This window comes from Rhinopithecus roxellana, chromosome 14 (assembly GCF_007565055.1).
Source record: "Rhinopithecus roxellana isolate Shanxi Qingling chromosome 14, ASM756505v1, whole genome shotgun sequence".
NCBI classification, from domain to species: Eukaryota; Metazoa; Chordata; class Mammalia; order Primates; family Cercopithecidae; genus Rhinopithecus; species Rhinopithecus roxellana.
Genome location: NC_044562.1, coordinates 124631924 through 124656480, shown reverse-complemented (window position 1 = coordinate 124656480; position 24557 = coordinate 124631924). Strand labels below are relative to the sequence as shown.

The 24557-nt window shown below is 37.1% G+C and overlaps 1 protein-coding gene across 3 annotated transcripts in view; it reads left to right on the top strand.

The window, feature by feature from the left end:
- RAB3GAP1 (RAB3 GTPase activating protein catalytic subunit 1) overlaps positions 1-24557 on the top strand; it is a 112875-nt gene that overhangs the window by 33236 nt on the left and 55082 nt on the right. For all 3 annotated transcript variants that reach the window (XR_004053204.1, XM_010367401.2, XM_010367394.2), the window contains exons 4-6: positions 2859-2991; positions 5870-5948; positions 24120-24239. Coding sequence is in view for 2 of the 3 variants with exons in the window: in XM_010367401.2 (XP_010365703.1) it covers positions 2859-2991; positions 5870-5948; positions 24120-24239 (332 nt within the window). In the remaining variant the exon portion in view is untranslated. The remainder of the gene's footprint in view (positions 1-2858; positions 2992-5869; positions 5949-24119; positions 24240-24557) is intronic.

Genomic DNA, 24557 nt, shown 5'->3' with positions numbered 1-24557 from the left:
TTCTATGGCTTTAGGTCTTATGTTTAAGTCTTTAATCCATCTTGAATTAATTTTGTATAAGGTATAAGGAAGGGGTCCACTTTCAGTTTTCTGCGTATGGATAGCCAGTTTTCCCAACACCATTCATTAAAAGGGAATCCTTTCTGCATTGCTTGTTTTTGTCAGGTTTATCAAAGATCAGATGGTTGTAAATGTGTGGTGTTATTTCTGAGGCCTTCGTTCTGTTCCCTTGCTCTATATTTCTGTTTTGGTACCAGTACCATGCTGTTTTGATTACTGTAGCTTTGTAGTATAGTTTGAAGTCAAGTAGCGTGATGCCTCCATATTGCGGGATCTGGCCTGCAGCCTGCAATGGAACAGGGCTCTTTCTTTGTTCCCAGGCAGATCGGCAGATCGGCAGGTCGGGAAATAATAGACACACAAGATAGTGAAAGCTGGGTCCGGGGGGTCACTGCCTTCTGGTCCCGCGGTGCCAACAATGCACTGGATATACCAGCATTTATTATTAAGTTTAGTGAGGGGAGGGTAGGTTAGTGAGGGATTTAGGGTCATTTGATTATGAGGTGAGATGGTCACGTGGGGATGAAGTGATTCTTTGACCTAACATCTGTGTGCAGAAGTACAATATACAGAGATAAGAATTTACAATATAGTGTGTGCATCAGTAATTTCTAACAGAGCCTTCAAACAGAAACACAGTCTTTCCATAACCTGTGATTAGCAAGATACTATTCCGCAGTAATAGTTGCAGCAAAAGCTGGTTACAAACAGTCCATAGAAACAGGACATGAAGCTAGACAACCAGTTAGACCAGAAATTCTCAGAAGGGAGTATGCCTTAACCCTAAAGAGGCCTACAAGATCCATGGCAAGGTCAGGGCGTTTATAGCCCTGTCTTATCCATATGAAGAGGCGCTCCTCAAGCGTCTGTTTATAGACTCTCCACAAGGGTCGCATTCTATTCCCAGAGCTATGAACATCTGCTTTTCTGGGATAGGAATCTTGGTGATGTGAAATGTCCCTGACTGCACGTCCATTCATAGGCTCTCTGCAGGGGAAGAACATCACGTGCTGTTGGCTCATTCTGGCAGTCCAACCTGGCATTGGCTTTACACAATCCTGCATGCAATTTTGTATTTACAATAATCAGGAGCATTTCATCTTTTATTCCATAGCAATAGTGTCAGGGGGTCTCCCAACACCTCCAGCTTTGTTCTTTTTGCTTAGGATTGTCTTGGCTATATGAGCACTTTTTTGGTTCCATATGACATTTAGTTTTTTCTAATTCTGTGAAGAAAGCCAATGGTAGCTTGATGGGGATAGCATTGAATCTATAAATTACTTTGGGCAGTGTGGCCATTTTCATAGTATTGATTCTTCTCATCCATGAGCATGGAATGTTTTTCCATTTGTTTGTGTCCTCTCTTATTTCCTTGACCCAGCAATCCCATTACTGGGTCTATACCCAAAGGATTATAAATAATTATACTATAAAGACACAGGCACACGTATGTTTATTGCAGCACTGTTCACAATAGCAAAGACTTGGAACCAACCCAAATGTCCATCAGTGATAGACTGGATTAAGAAAATGTGGTACATATATACCATGGAATACTATGCAGCCATAAAAAATGATGAGTTCATGTCCTTTGTAGGGACATGGATGAAGCTGGAAACCATCATTCTCAGCAAACTAACACAGGAACAGAAAACCAAACGCTGCATGTTCTCACTCATAAGTGGGAGTTGAACAATGAGAACACGTGACACAGGGAGGGGAACATCACACACTGGGACCTGTTGGGGGAGGAGAGGGCCAGGGGAGGGATACCTAATGTAGATGATGGGTTGATGAGTGCAGCAAACCGCTATGGCACATGTATACCTATGTAACAAACCTGCATGTTCTGCATGTGTATCCTAGAACTTAAAGTATAATAAAAAAAATTATGATTTTGGATGTGTATCATACATGACAGTTCAAATCCTAATGAAAAGATTGATATTTGATGTACTTATGTAATAATACATACTTAGGACACTTAAAATAGGATTTCATTTAATTTAGAATTATAAATATCTTTCCAGGAATATATATAAAACATTCAGGTGTTTACACTAGGGATGGCCATGAAAACATTTTTAAAATAGTAACTCACAGATCTGTTGCTTATACATTTTCAGTCTAGTTTGGGGCTATCTGTGCTTAGCTAGTTGCTTGGTTGGTATTTCCTGCCTCGTAGTGGTGCTATGCTGTAATGACTGTTTACTTCTCCATTGGAAAAAGTAGCTATGGGAGATTAGAAGCCCTGTGGGAAAAATCCTTTTTTATGGTTAGGGTTATTATAACTAAGGAACTCTTTGGAACTCTTAGTTAATATATGTTTTCCATTCAAGAAGTTGCTGTTCAAATGGAAAGACTTGAATGCCAAAGCTTGATAAAGAAGCAGGAATCTGTTAAATAGGTGCTACAGGTGTCATGCCATTAAATTGATTGTGCAGACTGCTTCTTTATGAAGCAGTTTCTGGTGTCAAATAATGTTATATGCTGTATTATTAATATACAGTGATGTATTCATGATTTTATATAGAGACATCCTGGAAAAATTATTAATCTTTGTAAGTCACTTGATAGTTAATATTCTAGGAGAAATTTCTTTTTAAAGGAACACTGTGATAAATCATTTATAAAATAATTTTCTCTTGGTTGTATTCACTTTTATGTTTTTCTTTTTTCTTTGATTGTATGGAGGATATTTATAGGGCAGAAAAAGGGGAAAATACCCCTGTCGTTAGTAAATATAATGATAGCTGTTGATTAAGGTAAATATTTTTCCATTTTATTGTTACATGTAGGGTATATTTACTTCTGGCACATGGGAAGAGAAATCAGATGAAATTTCCTTTGCTGACTTCAAGTTCTCAGTCACTCATCATTATCTTGTACAAGAGTCCACTGATAAAGAAGGAAAGGATGAGTTATTAGAGGGTAAGTTATTTCTGTATAATAATAATTAACTTCTAACTTTTAAGATTGGCTGTAATTTTGAATGACGAATTTAGTTTTCTTCTGTAGTGTGAGTTCCTCTGGAACTGTTTTACATTGGCAAAGTTGTTTCACCACATCTGAGGTAGAGGATGAATTACAGTTTCATTCATTTTTTAATTAATTAAATCAGCTCATATTTATTGAGTACCTAACATGTACCAGGTACTCTTCCAAGCCCTGTAGAACCCAAACTTAAATGAAACTTACATTCCAGTAGGGAAGATGAGATACATAAGTAATTAACACTAATAGGTAAAAAGTGATAAGTGCATCCTGAAGTACAGATAAAGTTCTGTTGGAATTCAGAGGAGAAAAGATCACTTTTAATTGGGAAATTAGAGAAGGAGAATTAAGCAAGTAACTTTGGCTTTGAAGGATTACAAATAAAGGAAAATCTATTGATTAGAGGGTAGTATTTTGGATTTACTCCAGATTTTGGAGTCAAAACAAGTGGATTAAAATTTTATTTTTTCTGCTTGCTAGTTAGTTGACCCTTCTAAGCTTGAGTTGTTTCAATTGTAAAATGAAGTAATACGACCTGAAGGGCTAAGTGCAGATTTAATGAGATACGACCTGAAGGGCTAAGTGCAGATTTAATGAGATACTACCTAAGCAACTATCTCAGTACCTGACCCATGCCAGGTACTCAATAAATGGTGTCTATGATTGTTAATAGGTCAAATCATCCAAAATCTTCTGTCCTTAGATGAACTAGTGCATAACAGTGAGTGAGCAAGATACTGAATAAAAATGAACTTTGGAGCTGCCAGTCAAATACCCTTCTTCATTCACTAAGCAAATAAATAGGTAGAATGTGTTAAATTTTTTCTGATCATAGTGGATTATCATTTGTAAGCTCAGACCTGAAAACAATCTGTGCTTTTTCTTGTGTAGGAATAGAATTATGTCACCTTTTCTATTATGTATATTCTTCTTAGAAACAAAACAATTAGATAACATGTGCATTCAGATTCATAAACCAGGGCAGATAACACTAACCATATATACATATATGGAAGGAATTATACAGCAAAATAAAATAATTAAGCCAGAATGTGAATATGAGAACTTTAAGATGAGGGAAGTGTGTGCAATTGGTGGGAGGTCTCATAATGGCCAGCAATTTTCAGGTTCAACATTCTGCCAATTAATGAAGAAACTATTCAGTAGCGAAAATTTAAGTGCTGTTAATTTAAGGGAAGACTATACATCAAGGAAAAACTGCTGTAGTAAGGAGGCTTAGAATCAGGTCTGAGATGAATAGATGAAGGAGACTGTGGTACAAGGAAGGCGAATGATTTTTTTCTTTTTTTTTTTTTTTTTGAGACGGAGTTTCACTCTTGTTGTCCAGGCTGGAGTGCAATGGCGCGATCTCGGCTCACTGCAACCTCCGCCTCCCGGGTTCAAGCAGTTTTCCTGCCTCAGCCTCCCAGGTTGCTGAGATTACAGGCACCAACCACCACGCCCAGTTATTTTTTGTATTTTTAGTAGAGACAGGGTTTTGTTGTATTGGCCAGGCTGGTCTTGAACTCCTGACTTCAGGTGATCCTGCCTCAGCCTTCCAAAGTGCTGGGATTATAGGCGTGAACCACTGGGCCCAGCGAAAGGTGAATGAATTTTAAGCTAGTTAAGGCATCGTTGCATGTGTACATATAAAGTACAGTTTTCTTTTAATTTGGTTGATTGAGGCTGTAACTAATGGTGGGAGTTACAAGCCAAACCATCAGCTCAATTTTACAGATACTCATTTAAAACTATATTATCAGGCGTCAGGAGATTTGAGCACTAATCATTTGTTTTGTTGGAGTTGCCTATTGCTTTTGGTCTGAAAAGCATCAAATCGTTAGCATTCTCTTTAGTCTTTTAGCAAAATAAAAAGTATAGATTTGCTAAGCAATGATAGCTATACAACAAAAATTGTTTTTATGAATGGATACTATTTTTTATGCATTGAATTTATCATGTGTTTATGAGTATAATGATCTTTGATGTTAGTACCTTAACATGGATAGTAATGTAAGTGTATAAACATGGTTTAGAAGTGGGAAGCCAGGTAGAAGTTTTACAAGAACATTTAAGATGGACAGGGGGCCTAAAAAGGCTTGCTATGGAAGGTTATACAGAGTTGACATATCTCTAAATAGAATGTTGAAGAAAAGTAGAGGCAAGGTAAGGCCAAGAAGAATAAATAAAACAAAGCTTTCTGGTAAGGGTGAGGAATTGTGTGAGTCATGACTCAGAAGCAAAAAAAATATTTTATTTTATTTTATTTTTTATTTATTTATTTATTTATTTTTTTTTTTTGAGACGGAGTCTCGCTCTGTGGCCCAGGCTGGAGTGCAGTGGCCGGATCTCAGCTCACTGCAAGCTCCGCCTCCCGGGTTTACGCCATTCTCCTGACTCAGCCTCTCGAGTAGCTGGAACTACAGGCGCCCACCACCTTGCCCGGCTAGTTTTTTGTATTTTTTAGTAGAGACGGGGTTTCACCGTGTTAGCCAGGATGGTCTTGATCTCCTGACCTCGTGATCCGCCCGTCTCGGCCTCCCAAAGTGCTGGGATTACCGGCTTGAGCCACCGCGCCCGGCGCAAAAAAATATTTTAAACATGGGAGTGGCATATGTCTTTTTTATAGGCTATTTTTGTTTGAAGAAAAAAATGAGAAATCCCTCTCCCTGTACTCAAGCTATCTTTAGATATGAATCTTAAAGCAGTATCAAAACTGCACGGTCTAGCAAGACATGTGTTTCCTCAAAGCATATTATAAAACTCTGCCTGATGATGAACATACTAACTTTTTCATTGTCAAATGTTTTTGTAGATGTTATTCCACAATCTATGCAAGATTTGCTGTGTATGAATAATGACTTTCCTCCAAGAGCACATTGCCTGGTAAGATGGTAGGTATATATTTTACTCAGATATCTTTTAGTATGCGTGTTGCAGGGGACCTCAACACTGTCCCCAAGTTCACCGATTTGGTAAGGAGACTCAGAAGACTCAGCATTTAATTGCACCTGATTTATTGCAGAGACAGGATGCAGGGCAAAATCTGCAAAGGGAAGAGGCACATGAGGCAAAGTCCAGAGGAAGTACAAGCTTTTAAGAGTTCTTTCCTAATGGAGTCAGGCAAGATGTACTCAGTGCCCTCAGCAACAAGTTGTGACGCCATATGTGAAACATTATCTATCAGGGACAATGTTAGAGGCTCAGCACCCCAGGTTTTTAATTAGGGGGCTGGTCATATAAGCACCCTTTCACTGGTATATACCAAAATTTCAGGCTCACAGAAGGAAAGCAGGTGTTTAGCATAAATTACATTGTTTGCATAAACAATTTAGGCTTAGTGAGCAGCTTAATCAGTTCTGGAAATGGTGAGAACCATCTCCAAATCCCAATTCCCAGCTGTCGGCCAAGAGCTAACCTTGCAAGCAGGCTTTTCTTTTTTTTTTCTTTTTTTGGTTTGTTTTTTCTTTTTGTTTTTTGTTTTTAATTATTATGGATATATAATAGTTTTACATATGTAATAGTTGTACATATTTATCTTCAAAAGAAATGATAAATGCTTGAGGTGATGGATTCCCCAATTAAACATTCCAGTTCCATTCTTTTATTCATCTTGAAATATACAACAAATTGTTGTTAACTGTAGGCGCCCTATTTTGCTACTGAACTCTGGATCTTCTGTCCAACTGTATTTTTGTCCCATTAACCATCCCCTCTTTATGCCCCACTCCCCAGTATCCTTCTAAGCATCTGGTAATTCTACTTAGAGATATGTCAACTCTGTATCACCTCTCATAGCTAGCCTTTTTAAGCTCCCTGGCCATCTTAAATCTTCTTGTAAAACTTCTACCCAGTTTCCCATTTCTAACCCATGTTTACACACTTAAATGACTATCCATAAGACACTAACATAATTCTATTCTCTTATCTCTGTGAGTTCAGTTTTTTTTTTTTTAAGCTCCCACATATTAGTGAAAACATGTGCAATACTTGTCTTTCTGTGCCTGGCTTATTTCACTTAAATGTCTTTCAGTTCCTTCTGTGTTGTAAATGACAGGATCTCATTCTTTTTTATGGCTAAATAATACTCCATTGTGTGTATGTACCACATTTTCTTTATCCATTCATCTGTTGATGGGTACTTAGGTTGCTTCCGTATCTTGGTTATTGTGAATACTGCTGCAGTAAACATGGGAGTGGAGATTTCCCTTCAGTATACTGATTTCCTTTCTGCAAGTAGGCTTTTTTTTTTTTTTTTTTTTCTCTGAGATGCAGTCTTGCTGTGCCACCCAGGCTGGAGTTCAGTGGCGTGATCTCAGCTCACTGCAACCTCTGCCTCCCGGGTTCACGCCATTCTCCTCCCTCAGCCTCCCAAGTAACTGGGACTACACATGCCTACCACTACGCCCAGCTAATTTTTTGTATTTTTAGTAGAGACGGGGTTTCACCATGTTAGCCAGGATGGTCTCAATCTCCTGACCTCGTGATCCACCCGCCTTGGCCTCCCAAAGTGCTGGGATTACAGGCGTGAGCCACTGCGCCCGGCCGCAGGCAGGCTTTTTTAAGGATAAGCAGTCACAGGCCTGCTGGTTCATGTTTTCTGCACAATATATTTCATAATCCAGGGTAGTGCTTAACTGTAGTCTCATGACAAGCATGACAAGAACATTTAAATGTCATAGAAATTTTAATACATGTTATTGAATATTGAAATAAACTCAATATATTGGATATTGATCTGTTATATGATAAAATCAAAACTCACTGTGTCTAAACTATAAATGTGATACATTAATGTAAGAGGTAGTCTTCCCCCTCTTATCTGCAGTTTTGCTTTCTGTGGTTTCAGTTACCTGTGGTCATGTGTAGTCTGAAAATATTAAATGGAATGTTTCAGACAAAAACAACAAGTTTTAAATTGCATGCTGTTCTGAGTAGTATGGTGAAGTCTTGGACCATTCTGTCCTGGAGGTGAATCATGCCTTTGTCCAGTGTATCTACAATGTATACACTACCTGCCCCTTAGGCCCTTAGTAGTCACTTTGGTTATCAGATTGACAGATCACAAGAAGGGTGAGTATAGTACAATAAGATATCTTGAGAGAGAGAGAGAGACCACATTTATATAACTTTTGTTACAAAATACTATCATAACTGTTCTATTGGTACAGATACATAGGGAAAAAACAGTACATACAGGCTTCGATACCATCTGCAGTTTCAAGCCTCCACTAGGGGTCTTGGAACTTAACCTCCCACAGATAAGGGGGACTATTTGCATCACATTTAAAAGGTCTTTTCTGTCTTTCAATTATTCCAAGTGTCTGTGAACTTTTATTTATTTTGGATGGAGTGGTCTTAAAACGTGCTACCACCAAAATGGCCCTAGTAAAGAGTATATGTTTAAGAAAGGAGACCTAGTTAAAGAAAGTTTATGTACTGGTTTGAAATTATTCCATTGGTATCAGTTGGTCTTTTGATTTTTTTTAATTTAAAAAATTCTAAGGGAGGGGAAAATGGTATTAATCTGTGTTTATCTTTTTTTTCATTTCATATAGTAAATAGGCTGTGTAGCACTTTAAAAAAAGAAAATTATTTGCAAATGCAGGTAAACGGGATAGTGTTTCATAAATATTCCTCTTTTAGTATGACCTTTTGTTCACTTAAGCAATTAACTAAAAAAGATGTAATAATTATATTAAATTTAATCCTTCCACATTCTATTCTGGCCTTTTAAAATATGAATATATACATTTAATATGATTAAATTTATCAGAAGACACCATAGTATCAGAGCACGAGCTTTGTATGCATTCATTCATTCATTCAACATTAATTGAACACTTACTGTTTGGCTACATACTGAATTAAGTTTAATTCCTAACTCAGGTACTTAGTATCTCTGCAACTCTGGGCTGGTGACTTAATTTCTTGTAGTTTGTTTCTACACTGGTAAACTAAGAATAATAAATAATATGCACTTTCAGGGCAGTTATGAGGATCAAATAAGATAATGGCACCTAGTATGTTTATCAAAATCTAAATGCTATTAACATGATTTCAGCTTTTTGATATGTATTTCCTCAAACTGTTACATAGTCTGTAGTCAAAATATTAAATGAAGTAATGAAACCTTTCTATATATTAATATAAATAACTTGTTAGTAGGGTGGTTTTTGTAACCTTTCCATTTACTTTAAAAAATATTTTTAAAATTAACATAGTAAAATTGGACTTTTTGTGGAGGTGAGCAGTTCTCTGAACTTCAGCACTTTATATAGTTTTTCACTAGTACCAACATCAGGAAATAGAACAGTTCTATAACACCCCCTTACCTCTGCTGCCAAAAAAAGCCCTGTTGTCCGTTTTGTCTCTTAGTAAGCATAGACACATCCTTCCCACTTTTTTTTTTTTTTTTTTTTTAAGAGACAGGTCTCGCTCTGTCACCCAGGCGGGGAATGCATTGGTACAGTCATGGGTACTGTAGCCTTGAACTCCTGGGCTCAAGTGATCCTTCTGCCTCAGCCTTTTGAGTAGCTAGGACTACAGGCGCACACCACCATGCCCAGCTAAGTTGGTTTATTTTTTTGTAGAGACAGTGTCTTGCTATGTTGCCTGGGCTGCTCTTAAACTCCTGGCCTCAAGTGATCCTCCCATCTCAGCCTCCCAGAGTGCTGGGATTATAGGCGTGAGCCACTGTACCTGACCATACTGCCCACATCCTTATAATCCTTGGAATCCCTGATCTTTCTTGGTCACTATAGTTTTGTCCTTTTGAGAGTGTCATATAAATAGAATTCTACTGTACGTAACCATGGGTGACTGGCTTTTAAAACTCAGCATGGTGCCTTTGAAATCCTTTGAGGTGATTGTACTTATCAATAGTTTGTTTCTTTTTATTGCTGAGTAGTATTTTATTGTAAGGGTATACCACACTATTTACTCATTCATTTGTTGAGGGTTATTAGGATTGTTTTTAGGTTTTGGCATTTTTATATAGAGCTATACTATAAATATTTGTATACAGATTTTTGTGTGAAAACACATTTTCAGTTCACTTGGGTAGATACCTAGAGTAGGATTGCTAAGTCACGTGGTAACTGTATGTTTATAGGAAACTGCAAAACATTTCTACAGTAGCTGTACCATTTTGCATTCCCATCAATAATGTATGAAAATTCCAGTTTCTACATCCTTACCAGCACTTGGTATTGTCAATATTTGTTTTTAGCCATTCCTAGTAGGTGCATAGTGGTATCTCATCCTAATTTTAATTTTGAACATCTTTTGTGTGTTTGTCCATTTATATCTTCTCTATATTACAGTGTCCAAGTCTTTTGCACATATTTTAATTGGGTTATTTGTTTTCTTTTTTGAAGTTGGGGGATTGTTTTCTTACTGTTAAATTTTGAGAGTTCGTTGTGTCTTTTGGATATAAATCTTTTTTATAATGTGTGATTTCCAAAAATTTTCTAGAAAAGACATCGCTAAGAGAAATGAAAAGCTTATCTCTAACAGATAAGACTGTAACTTATCTTTTAATTTCTCTTATGATGTCTTTTCTGGAACAAAAATTTTAAAATTGAAGTTCAGTTTTATCAATTTTTAATTTTATGGATTGTGTTTTTGGTGCCATGTCTGAGGACTTTTTGCTCTAGGTCACAAATCTTTCTCCTATTAAAAAAATTATTTTATTTTGGAATTATTCAAAATCTGACGGTGAAAGCAGCTGTTTATGGATGCTGGGGATGGTGGTAGCAGATCCATTACCTAGCTGGCAAAAGGGGTGGCAGTGGCCTGTAGTATTCTTTCGAAAAACCCCTAATCCCAATATATCCATTTTGATATTTAGATGTTACCTGATTTCTTTCAGCAGTGTCTTACAGTTTTCAGCACGAAGATCCTGTAAATGTTATACATTATGTTTCTACTTGTTGCTTTTTAATAAAGGAGCTATTGTAATGATATTTAAAAAATTTTTTTTTCATTTCCAATTGTTCGTTTCTAGTATGTAGGAATATGGCTGATTTTGAGGGGTTGACCTTGTATCCTGTAACCTTGCTAAACACAATTACCAGTTCTAGGAGTTGTCATTTCTTTGGGATTTTCTATGTATATAATCACTGTCTCTGAATATGAATAGTATTATTTCCTTTCTAATCTCAGTTCTTTTTTTAACATATGTATTTTTTAAAAAATGTATACCATCAAGCCGTCTGTTCATTTTTTTTTTTCTTTTTAAAACTGGCCAGGGCTTCCAGTAAAATATTGAATAAGAGCTCCTCATCTCAAAGAGACAGCATTTAGTCTTTTACTATTAAGTATGATGTTAGCTGTATTTTTTTTGTAGATGCTCTTTATCAGATTGAGAAAGTTCCCTTTTGTTCCTGCTTTGCTGAGAGTTTTTATTATGAATGGATGTTGAATTTTGTCAAATCCTTTTTCTGTTTAAATTGATTGTTGTTTTCTGTTTAAATTGATATGATTTGTTTTCTTTAGATTTTTAGTATGTTGATTGCATTGATTGATTTTTGTGGTGTAATTTGTATTTCTTTCTCTCTGTGTGTGTGTGTGTGTGTATGTATATGTATGCATATTGCTGTATTTGATATGCTAATAGTTTGTTGAGGACTTCAGTGTTTATGTTCATGAGGGATGTTGGTCTTTAGTTTTCTTTTCTCATGCTTTGGTTTTGGAATCAGTAATGTTGGCCTCATAATGTGAAGTCAGAAAGTATTTTGTTCTCTTTTATTTTCTTTGAGTGTGTAAAATTGATTTTTTTTTTTTTTTAACTGATAGAATTTGCCTTTGAAACTTTCTGGGCCTGGCATTCTCATTTTATTCAGGTGGCAATTCCTTCTAGGGTCCAGGATTTAAGCAGAAGTCCCAGTTCCAGTACCTTGTCTCATGTACACCCATATCCCTGAGAGGTCATTCAAAACATTACAACCTCCGTAGTGATTTGGATTGATGCAGTAAATCCAAATCTAAAGGATATATAAGGAAGCTTTTGTGTTTAGGTTATATAGCAGAGAGATTGGTAATCTCATCAGAAGGATATGCAGCTTCCAAGTCCCAGCGCCTCATAAGCGGAGGCACAGTTGTGGATAATATCTGAGTGATATTGTGCTTCTGGAAGCCTAGTTTCTGGGCCTAGACTTATTTATATTTATTATTATGAGACTGGGGCATTCTTGGACATAGCCTAATCTGGATGCATGCCAGAGACCACTTTCCCTGGTCTGGGTGTACCTCATCATCTCAGAGTTATGTAATTCATATTATGACTGCTAGGCTGAAATATATGGTATTATCAGACATAAACAGACTTTTCTTCCATCATTCTTGTTCTCTCCAGTCTAGCACAGCATAGTCAGTTTTGCAAACAGTTTTATAAGTCAAACTAACAGACTTTTAACAGTAAAAGGCTTACCCTGTAAAATCCCAGCTCCCAGTGCCCAACTGTTAGGGCCTATAGCCAAAGCTTATCATCCCCTGATATTTTTCAGTCACCTTCTACGCTCGCTTTTGCCTTTCAGTATACTCTTTGTTTCTGTTACCCAGGAATCTCCTTTTGATTCTTTCAAATTCAGCTGTGTATTTTTACAACATTGTCATATTTGATCAGGTATGTTTTTGTGTGTTTTGGGGCAAGGGGGACCTGTGTCATGTTAGTTTGCCATATGGTTGGAGGTCACATTCAGTTTTGTCTTACTTGAACTTTCTTAAAGTTTAGGAAGCCAACAACAAAGCTTTTGAGAAATGTTTAAAAATTAAGCATATTAAATGTGTGTGCATTTTCTTTTATTCAGCAAACATTATTTTTAAACATTTACTGTGATCCAGATACAGGAATATCAAGGATAGAACATGGTTCCTGCCTTAGTAATCTTTGGGATTAGTAGAAAGACAGATAAGGGACTAGACAACATTAACATTTTGTGATAAATGCTCTCATAGAGGGCAGAACACAAGGTTTGATGGAAACTCATAAGAGGTACCTGTAATTCAGACAGATTAAGTCAGGACAATGTTTCCAGACAAGGTACACCTGAATCCTGAAAGACACGTGAGAATAAGCCAGGTGAATAAGCTTAACTAATAAGTTAGGTAAAAAGATACTTGAGGCAGAATTAGTAGAGGTGATGATGTTTAAATGAACTTTTGAAACTTGTAGGTAGTTTGGTAAGGTTGGGTATAGCAGTAGAGGGTTGGGAATGGGAAACGATGAGAAGGAGTTTGGTATCTGGGTATTTTAAGACTAATGTGAACCGGACATCTTAAGAGGATTTCATAATATTCTCTTTCTGTTTTATTCATATAATTTTTATTGTAATTGCTAATAAATACATTTCTGAAAAATTGCAAGGATACAAATTACTTGTAATGCTTCAGAGATACTGAAGAATAACAGACACAGAAGTTTTCACTTATACATTTATTAAAATTTGAATTTTTAAAAAACCAGAATTAAAGCAATGACAGTAAAAATTTGAAAATGATTTTGCAATATATGCATCTGTACTTATTTATATCATAAATATACAATTAGTATAGATTGACCCTGTCAGAGTGATTTAAAATTAATGTATGATTAATTTATATTTTCAAATCAATTCTGGAAAATAGATTTTTGGTATTTATGTCCAATGCTCAATTTTGGTAGTTCAAGTTTGTCTATTGATCTGTATCTATTTTGAGATCTTCTGGCTTCAGTTTTCGTATCAAGCACCTCCCAGATTAGCTCCAAGCCTTGTTTAACTTTGTTAAGGGTGTTTTATAAAAGTGGACTTTAAAAGGTATATGGGCATGATAAATTTTATTTTCTTGGCAATGTAATTGATCTTAATGATGTGTTTTACTGGATGTGTTTCAGCCTTCTAATATACCTATCCTTTAAATACTTTTCTTTTTTTTCCTTTAAATATCTTCTAGTGGGTGTTTCCTGAAACCATCATTACAGATTTATTCTCTTAATTATTATGCTTTATGATAATATAAATAGCCCTGGAAATGACACAGACTTTAACCGTAGCAAACATTTATGTCCAAATGGAAATTCATGAGCAGAGATTTTAATAGGAAGGTGTGGTAGTCAAGATAATGAACCCTACTAGCCCCCAGAGATGGTCCACGACCTAAATCTTAGAACCTATGAATATAAATTATGTGGCAAAAGGAATTAAGGGAGTAGATGGAATTAACATTGCTTAACAATAGACTTTAAGGTAGGGAGATTTATCCTGGATTATCTGGGTGGACCCAGTCTAATCACAGGAGTTCTTAAAAGTGGAAGAGGGAGACAGAGGAGAGTTAGTGTCATAGCAGTATGAGAAGAACTGGTCCCAGAGATGTAGGTTTTTAAGATGAAAGAAGAGGGCCATGAGCCAAGTAATGAGGGTAAGCCTCTAGAAACTGGAATGGGTTCTCCGCTAGAGCCTCCCGAAGGGATACAGCCTTGCTGCCACCTTGAATTTAGCCTCGTGAGACCTGTTTCAGACATCTGACCTGCAGAACTATAGGATGATCAATCTTTGTCGTTGTTGTTGTTGTTGTTGTTTTGAGACGGAGTCTCGCTCTGTCGCCCAGGCTGGAGTGCAGTGGCCGGATCTCGGCTCACTGCAAGCTCCGCCCCCCGGGTTTACGCCATTCTCCTGCCTCAGCCTCCCGAGTAGCTGGGACTAAAAAATCTTTGTTGTTTTAAGTCACCAAACTTGTAATAATTTATTACAGCAGCAATATGAACTAATACAGAAAGTAACAGCGTGAAAGCTGTAGATGCCTGGAGAGGCTCTATTGAGAGTTGAACAATACTCTGAAAGCACAGCTAGCTTTAAGGGAGGACACATTTTTGTCCCCATGGCTCTGCCTTTGTTGGGCATTGTCTTTGGGCCTTTAGCTTTAGTCATGCTTTGTTGGTCACCACAAAGGAACAATCCACAAATAATCTTATGAAGACTGTGTAGTTGAATAATTTTTATGGCTTTTAAGAAATATTCATTTTTGGCTGGGCACGGTGGCTCATGCCTGTAGTCCCAGCACTTTGGGAGGCTGAGGCGGGTGGGTCACGAGGTCTGGAGTTCAAGACCAACCCGGCCAACATAGTGAAACCCTGTCTCTACTAAAAATACAAAAATTAGCTGGGCATGGTTGCGCATGCCTGTAGTCCCAACTACTTGGGAGGTTGAGGGAGGAGAATTGCTTGAACCCGGGAGACAGAGGTTACAATGAGCCAAGATCGTGCCACTGCACACCAGCCCAGGCGACAGTGTGAGACTCCATCTCAAAAAAAAAAAAAAAAAAGAAAAAGAAAAAAAAGAAATATTAATTTTTGTGATTTTTTTTCAGTTTTCAACCACAAATTACTAGATGTACAATGAAACAGGAAAGTGTTACCCATGCAAGGGGAAAAAATAGTGGAAATGGACTCTTAGTGGATCTTGATATTAGATTTAGCAATAACATAAAAACATTTATTACAAGTATGTAGAGAGAATTGAAGGAAAGGGTTTTCAAAGAATTAAATACTAACAATGAGTTACATAGGAATCTCAATAAATAGAAACTATAATAAAGAACCAAATGGCGGCCAGGTGTGGTAGCTCATGCCTATAATCCCACCACTTTGGGAGGCTGAGGTGGGCAGATCACTTGAGGTCAAGAGTTCAAGACTAGCCTGGACAACATGGTGAAACCCCATGTCTACTAAAAATACAAAAATAAATAAATAAATAAAATTAGCTGGGTGTGGTGGTATGGGTAGCCCATAGTCCCAGCTACTCGGGAGGCTGAGGTAGGAGAATCACTTGAACCCAGGGTGGGGAGGCTGCAGTAAGTTGAGATACTGCCATGGCACTCCAGCCTGGGCAGCAGAGTGAAGCTCCATCTCAAAAAAACAAAACAAACAAACAAACAAAAAAAACCAACCAAAAAAAAACAAATGGAAACTCCAGAGTTGAAAAGTATAATTGAAATGAACTTTCTTCACATGAGCTCAAAAGCAGATCTGAGATGATAGAAGAAAGAATTGGGAAATTTGAAAGATTAACAGAAATTGTCCAGTCCAAAGAGCAGAGAAAGAAGTTTGGAGAAGAAAAAAGAACAGAACCTCTGAGATCTGTAGGTCAGTGTCAAGTGTTCCAAAGCATGCATGTAATGGGACTCCCAGGTGAAGAGAAAGAAAGTGGTAGAAAAACAAATTTGAAGAAATAATGGCTGAGAATTTTTCAAATTTGATTAAAAACACTCAGAATCAGAAGTCTTACTGAATTTTAAGTAGGATAAACACAAAAGAGAACCACCCCTAGACATAGTATGGGCAACCTGCTGAATCCCTTAGATGGAAAGAAAATCTTGTAGGCAGCAAAAGAAAAATGACTTGTCATTTACAAGAGAACAATACTCTTGACTGACTTCTCATCAGAAACAATGGAGGCCAGAGGGCAGTGCAGTGACACAAAGTTCTGAAAGGGGTAAAAAGAAACCACTGTTGACCAAGAATTCTATATCCAGTGAAACTATATTTCAAAAATAAAGGTGAGGCCGGGCGCGGTGGCTCAAGCCTGTAGTCCCAGCACTTTGGGAGGCCGAGATGGGTGGATCACGAGGTCAGGAGATCAAGACCATCCTGGCTAACACGGTGAAACTCCATCTCTACTAAAAAATACAAAAAATTAGCTGGACGTGGTGGCGGGCGCCTGCAGTCCCAGCTACTCGGGAGGCTGAGGCAGGAGAATGGCGTGAACCCAGGAGGTGGAGCTTACAGTGAGCTGAGATCTGGCCACTGCACTCCAGCCTGGGCGACAGAGTGAGACTCCGTCTCAAAAAAAAAAAAAAAAAAAAAAAAAAAAGGGTGAAATAATGACATTGTCATGTAAACAAAGATTGACAGAATTCATCCTTGCCTTACAAGTAATATTAAAAGAAATAGAGGGTAACTTGAATCCATAGGAAGGAATGAAGAGCATTGGAAATACTCTAGTAAATACAATAAATATATTCTCATAATTTTTTAAAAAAGCATAAGATTGCTTAAGCAATAGTGACAGCACTGTATTGTTGGGTTTATAACATATATGTAATATATATGACAGTATTGCACAAAGGAAGAGGGGGAGGGAATGGAGCTATACTGTATAAAATTGCTAGATTTTACTGGAATAACCTGAATACATTATAAATTAAAGATATGTATTGTAATATCTTAAAAAATTACTAAAAATAAATTCAAAAAATGAATTGTTGTTTGAACACCTCCAATTTCCCAGGTATTTTTGTAAGTGGTAGGTATTTAACTTTTTTATACCATTTTTTTTTAAAGGTCCTTAATCTGTTTCTTTCTAAAGTAATATATGTGAGAGTTGTAGAATGGGAACATTCAAAGTAAGTGGTATCGTTTTATGATTTGCCTATGTGAGAGTAACAACAAATATATCAAATATTGGTTAACTTTTTGTTGTTGTTACTTTTGGTCTTTATTGGTGCAGGAAAGAAAAATGCATCTTAAACCAAAAATGAATGGTCGATTGTCCTACCTTTCTCATTTGGAGGATGGGATGCTAAGACACATTTATATTTAAATATAGTATTTAGTAGACATATGCAGTCTGTTATTCAGAAGAAACAGTTCTTTTATTAAGAAGTGCAATTGTGACATTTTAATTTGTGTTGATACATTTGATCTAATAAATTTAAGTTACTGGGCTAGAAATTGTAGGAAATATAAAGATTTATTAATGAAACTCACCCTAGTAGGTATATAGTGGTCTCTCACTGTTGTTTTAATTTCACTTCCCTGATTACATGTGATATGGAGCATCTTTTCATATGGTTGTTTGCTATCTTTATATCTTCTTGGGTGAGGTGTCTGGTTGAAGCCTTTGGGCCTTTTTTTTTTTTTTAAACTTGAATTATGTTCTTATTTTTGAGTTTTAAGAGTTCTCTGTAGATTCTAGATGACAGTCCTCTATCTGAAATCTTTTGCAGATATTTTCTCCCAGACTATGGCTGTCTCTTTCATTCTCTTGACGGTGTCTTTTGCAGAGCAGAAATTTTTAATTTTAGTGAAGTCTAGCGTATCAGGTTGTTCTTTTCTGGATTGTGCCTTTGGTGTTGCATCTGAAAGGTCATCAGCAAACCCAAAGTTATCTAGATTTTATTCTGTGTTCTAGGAGTTTTATAACTTTGCATTATATTCAAGTCTGTAATCCATGTTAAGTTAGTTTTTATGGAGAATGTAAAGCCTGTCTAGATAAATTTTTTTGCATGTGGATGCCCAGTTGTTCTAGCACCATTTGTTGAAAAGACTATCTCCATTGTATTGCCTCTGTTCCTTTTCAGAGATTAGTTGACTATATTTATGTGGGTCTATTTCTAGCCTCTCTATTCTGTTCCATTGATCTCCATTTGTCTGTTCTTTTGCCGTTACCACACTGTATTGATTTCTGTAGCTTTATAGTAGTACTTGAAGTTTGATAGTGTTAGTTCTCCAACTTTCTTCTTCAATATTTTATTGGCTACTTTGAGTCTTTTTTTGCTTCTGCTTATAAACTTTAGAATCAGTTTGTGGATATCCTCATGACAACTTGCTGAGATTTTGATTGAGATTGCATTAAATCTGTAGATGAAGTTGGAAAGAACTGATATCTTGATAATATTATCTTCCTATTCGTGAATATAGATTATCTCTTTATTATGTGTGTGTGTGGTGGTATTGGTGGTGGTAACCGTAATTATTTTGCCATTCCTCTGTTGAAAAATATTTAGGTTGTTTCTAGATTTTTACAATTGAATTAAAATATTATAGTGAATATTACTCTATGTACACCTTTTTGCATTTATATGAATGGTTTTGTAGCATAGATATAAAGATATGTGTACTTCGTTTGAGTTTTGTCCATTTTAACTATTGATATATTCTGCCCTTTTGCTCTCCAAAAATGTTTTTTTAAAAAATTTTTTATTAAGAGACAAGGCCTTGCTCTATCACCAGGCTGGAGTGCAGTGGTGTGATCATGACTCCCTGCAGTGTCGACTTCCTGGGCTCAAGTGATCCTCCTGTCTCAGCCACCTGAGTAGCTAGGAGTACAGGTGCACACCACCATGCAAAGCTAATTTTTAAATTTTTTGTAGAGATGGAGTCTCACTATGTTTGCCAGGCTGGTCTTGAACTTCTGACCTCAAGTGATCTTCCCATCTCAGCCTAAAAATGCTTTTAAAGTTTATATCACCACCTGTGGCATATCCCAGCACTCTTGCCAACACTGGAGTCTATCAGTATTTTATATTTTTTGCCACAGTGGTATCTTGTTTAATTTTTATTTTTTAATTGTGAGATTGAACATCTCTTAATAGACTTATTAACCATTTATATTTTTTTTTTTTTTTTTGAGAGACGGAGTCTTGCTCTGCCACCCAGGCTGGAGTGCAGTGGCCGGATCTCAGCTCACTGCAAGCTCCGCCTCCCGGGTTTACGCCATTCTCCTGCCTCAGCCTCCCGAGTAGCTGGGACTACAGGCGCCTGCCTCGTCGCCCGGCTAGTTTTTTGTATTTTTAAGTAGAGACAGGGTTTCACCGTATTAGCCAGGATGGTCTCGATCTCCTGACCTCGTGATCCGCCCGTCTCGGCCTCCCAAAGTGCTGGGATTACAGGCTTGAGCCACTGCGCCCGGCCTATATTTCTTATTCTATAAAATGTGTATTAGTTTTTTCTCATTCTTTTATATTTAACTTTTTTATTGTGGTGAAACATCCATAACAAAATTTGCCATTTTAACCATTTCTAACTGTACAGTTCAGTGGTATTGAGTACATTCACATTTTTGAGCAACCATCACCACTGTCCTTCAGAACTTTATCATCCTATACTGAAACTGTAACCCTTAAACAATGACTTCTCTCCTGTCCCTCTTAGCCACTGGAACCAGCATTCTACTTTCTCTCTATGACTTTGATTCTTTTAGTACCTCATGTAAGTGGAATCATGTAACATTTGCCCTTTTTTCACTGGCTTTTATTTCATCTAGCATAATGTCTTCTAAGTTCAGCTGTGTTGCAATATGTATCAGATTTTATTCTTTTTAAGGCTAAATAATATTCCATTGTATGTATATACCACATTGATCCATTCATCTGTTGATGGACATTTGGATTGTTTCTCCCTTTTGGCTACTGTGAATAACTCTGCTATGGACATGGGTGCACAAATATCTATTTCAATCTCTGTTTTCATTTCTCTGGATCAAATGGTTAGTGTTCATTTTAAAAAATAATCTATACTGCTTAGCTGTTTTATATTTCTACCAGCAATGCCCAAGGATTTTAATTTCTCTGCATCCTTGCTAACACTTATTGTTGGTTTCTTTGGTAATAGCCATCCTAATGGTTATGAGGTGGTATGTCATAGTAGATCTGATTTGTGTTCCTCTAAGATTAGTGATATTGAGGATTTTTTCATGTGCTTATTTGCCATTTTCATATTTTCTTTTCTTTTCTTTTCTTTTTTTGAGATGGGGTCTTGCTCTGTTGCCCAGGCTGGAGTGCAGTGGTGTGATCTTGGCTCACTGCTAGCTCTGCCTGCTGGGTTCACACCATGTTCCTGCCTCAGCCTCCTGAGTAGCTGGGACTACAGGCACCCACCACCACACCCGCCTAATTTTTTTGTATTTTTTTAGTAGAGATGGGGTTTCACCATGTTAGCCAGGGTGGTCTTGATCTCCTGACTTCATGATCCATCTGCGTCAGCCTCCCAGCGTGCTGGGATTACAGCTGTGAGCCACGGCTCCCAGCCTTTGTACATTTTCTTTTGAGTGACATCCATCCAAATCCTTTGCCCGTTTTAAAATCGGGTTGGTTGTTTTTTTGTTGTTGTTGATTTTTGTTTTTTTGTTTTTTTTTAAATCTCCCACTTAATGTTTGTTTACTTTTGATGAAGACGTAGTCTCAGGATTCAAGTAGACCTATTGAGGAAAAAGTAATGCCTTATATTGACATTTTGAAGATCATAAAGAAGAGAGTACGTTTATCAAGAGTGATGGGGTGATATTTGAGGTAAATTTTGTTTGTTTGTTTGTTTTTGAGATGAGGTCTCACTCTGCTTCCCAGGCTGGAGTGCAGTGGTGTCATTATGGCTCACTACAGCCTCGACCTTCTCGCCTCAATCTGTTATCCCACCTCAGCCTCCCAAGCTGCTGGGACTACAGGTGCTCTCCACCATGCCCAACTAATTTTTACAATTTTTTATAGAGAGTGGGTCTTGCTATGTTGCCTAGGCTGGTCTTGAACTCCTAAGCTCAAGTGATCCTCCTGCCTTGGCCTGCCAAGATACTGGCATTACAGGTGTGAGCCACCACACCTGGCAAGGGAAATCTTTAAAGAACTTGTCAGGATTTGGGTATTTAGTAATGGTAGTAGAGTGGATGAGAGGGAGACATTTTATCAATAGAAAGAGGAAAGAAAGGCTTAGGGGATAGAAGGTAGATTGCAGATAAATTGCAATTCAGTTTGGCTTGTTATTCATGGCTTGTATACAGTGGCATTGTGTGTGTTTATAGTAAGAAGGTTGGAACAGCTATCAGTGTAAAAATGCAAATGTTATTTTATCCAGCAACCACTAGAAATTTGTTATAGAGATATACATGTAGAAAGACAGTTGCAGTATTGTTGCAGCAGCATAAAACTGCAAATAAAGTCCTGATCAGTAGGGTACTGTCCTTTGAAAAGAAGCTTTACAAAGTGTATACAAATAGTATAATCATATTTGAGGGTAGGGTGGTTATGTGGTAAATGGAACATTTGTGGAAGAATAACCAAGAGACTGTTGACAGGGATTTTATGCAAGTACAAAGGATGGAACAGGGGGATGTTCACTTGTTTTGTTTTGTTTTCTTTCTTCCAGGGACATTTGAAAAAAAGAAAACTATTTTTCAAAGATCTTTAGAGCTTAGTTTTTAAAGCTCTAGATTATTTTCATTATTTTATGCTGTCTCTATATAACTAATATTGATTTCAGGCTAGGAGGGTGGAGGTAGGGTGAGGAAATGAAGTAAGTTTTTGTCATGTAAATAATAAACATTATGAATTAGACTTAATTTTTTAAATCATTACTCCTGTTTGGGGGATTTCTTGAGTAGGATGTTTATAAAAATAAGCATTAATAACTCTTTATATATCAGAGGTAATAAATTAGACAAATGAGTAATATCTCTCATAAGTTATTTTCTTGATTCAAAAAATATTAAATATAAATACACTAAAGAGTGAATAAGAGGGATTTTCAGTAGACAAGATAATCAATTTGACTGTATATTTTCATAAAAGTTCGGCAGCAAATTTATGACTTTAAAGGATATGGCAACTGAATGAGAAGTTTTAATTAATGTAGATGTCATAGCAAGATTAGCTGTTTTATGATAATTTTTTTACCCCTTTTTAATGTGTTATTGAGTAAAAGAACACAAGAATTCCTTAATTTGGATACTTAGTAAACTGTGTTCTCACATTTAGAAAGGACATATACATCATTGCTGATAATTTTCCTGCAGTTTAGGGAATCTGTCAAACTTTCTTCATTTGCAGACTTAGTGGTATCATTTCATTAAAGCAAAGTTTCAATACTTGCTTTCTTCTTTTATCTTGTAAACTTAACTTTGAAGGCAAAACTATTGTTTAATGGTCCTTGTGATTTCAGCAAATTCTTTTTTTTTCCTTTCAATTATCAGATTTCTTTATTCTTAAAATGTGCTCATTATAGTTTACTTAAATACAAAATATTCACTTTCTTTGCAGGTAAGAAATTTCACTGACATTTCCATGTCAATTAGCTTCTTTTTAATAAAAATCCTTCCATTAAAAACAAACATTTAAATTACTGAACTATTATATTCATTAGTCTCAATACCTCTTAAAATACTTAAAACTTCAGAAAATAGACTGTAAACCTTGCCCAAAGGTGGCATCCAACTCTGAGCAGGCCACACGGAATGTGTTAGAGCATGGCCATGCGCATGGCCATACGACCCCTGGGGCCACCTCCACAATGGCTCAGCCCCACCACTGACCCTCTGCTAAAAACCCTGCCCCTCAGCAGGACGCAAGCTTGTCCCCCAAATAGTGGTGACCTCAAACTGCAACATGATGATAAAACCTGCAGCCGACACTGCCTTCCACAAGGGTTTCTGGAAAGGTGGAAGCTGGAGACGGTAAACCGTAGCACCGTCCGAGGTCACCCCAGTTAAAGATATTCAACACCAGCCAAAACACTGAAGTTTAGTTAAGGGTTCAAAGGCAAATACACTGAAACCCATATGTAAACCTGCCTGGTTTTCAAGCTGAAAGGGAAACACTTTGGTGTCTTCAGTAACTCAGACCTGCACTGGATGAAGCAATGAAGTCAAGGTCACAGCTGCTAAAGCACAGAGGGGTTAAACAGTATGAAACCAGAAGAAACTCGAGTGAGAGATGTGAAGCAGCAGGTCGAGGCATCAGACGCCTCTCCCACTCACACCTCTCCTACCAGACACCTCTCCCACCAGCTGCAGGGCTCTGGGCAGCGTTCTCAGCCCAGCCATTCTGTGACAGTTGTTTAAGGAATCAGCTGTTGACCTTTTTTCTCAAGCAGCAACAATGACATCAGTATTACAGTGGTCTTATGAATACACCCGTGTGATCAACTTGTTAGTAAACACATGAGTATACAACATAAAGTAGGCAAAGCGGAAAAAGTCTGTCTCTCACACACACACACAGACACACACACACACACACACACACACAGAGATGGGCATGCAAATATATCTGAGCCTGTTTTAGCTGAATCAAATTTAGATTTCAGCAGATTGTTTCTAATTGTTTCTAATTTGTAAAGAATAGAGGGGAACTAGTAGGTGGATGATAGAAGTGCTTCTTAAAATTGAGTTCTTGTAGGTTTGGTTGCCATTAAAAGAAACACCTGTAGTTTGAACCTGACTTGTTAAATTTTCTGTAAGGAAATTTTTTTGTGTTTTTCAAGTAATGGATTTTTGTTCTGAGGTTTCCCCTGTTTAATGCAGTTAATTCTTTTTTTTAAGGTATGGGCTGCGTGAGTTCGTGGTGATTGCTCCCGCTGCACACAGTGATGCTGTTCTCAGCGAATCTAAGTGCAACCTTCTTCTGAGTTCTGTTTCTATTGCCTTGGGAAACACTGGCTGGTGAGTGGACATTTTTTAAAATCTAGACAAAAAAACTGTTTTTAACAGTAATTTACGAAGGCAAACAGTTATTACATGTTAGCTTTTTTGTTGTAATTAGGAACTTAGTGCATATATATTGTTAAACTAAATTTGTCTTGAGGTTACCTCTGTACCTGCTCCCTGTATAAAGAACTGCTACCTAACTTATTACATGTACAAACTGAAAGCTTAATTTGGGAGTATACTTTTGGAACAATTCACTGAGTCCCAGCCAATCACAGCAGCTTAGGTTCAGTCAATCACAGGCCAACTGATCAGAGTATGCACAAATAAAGC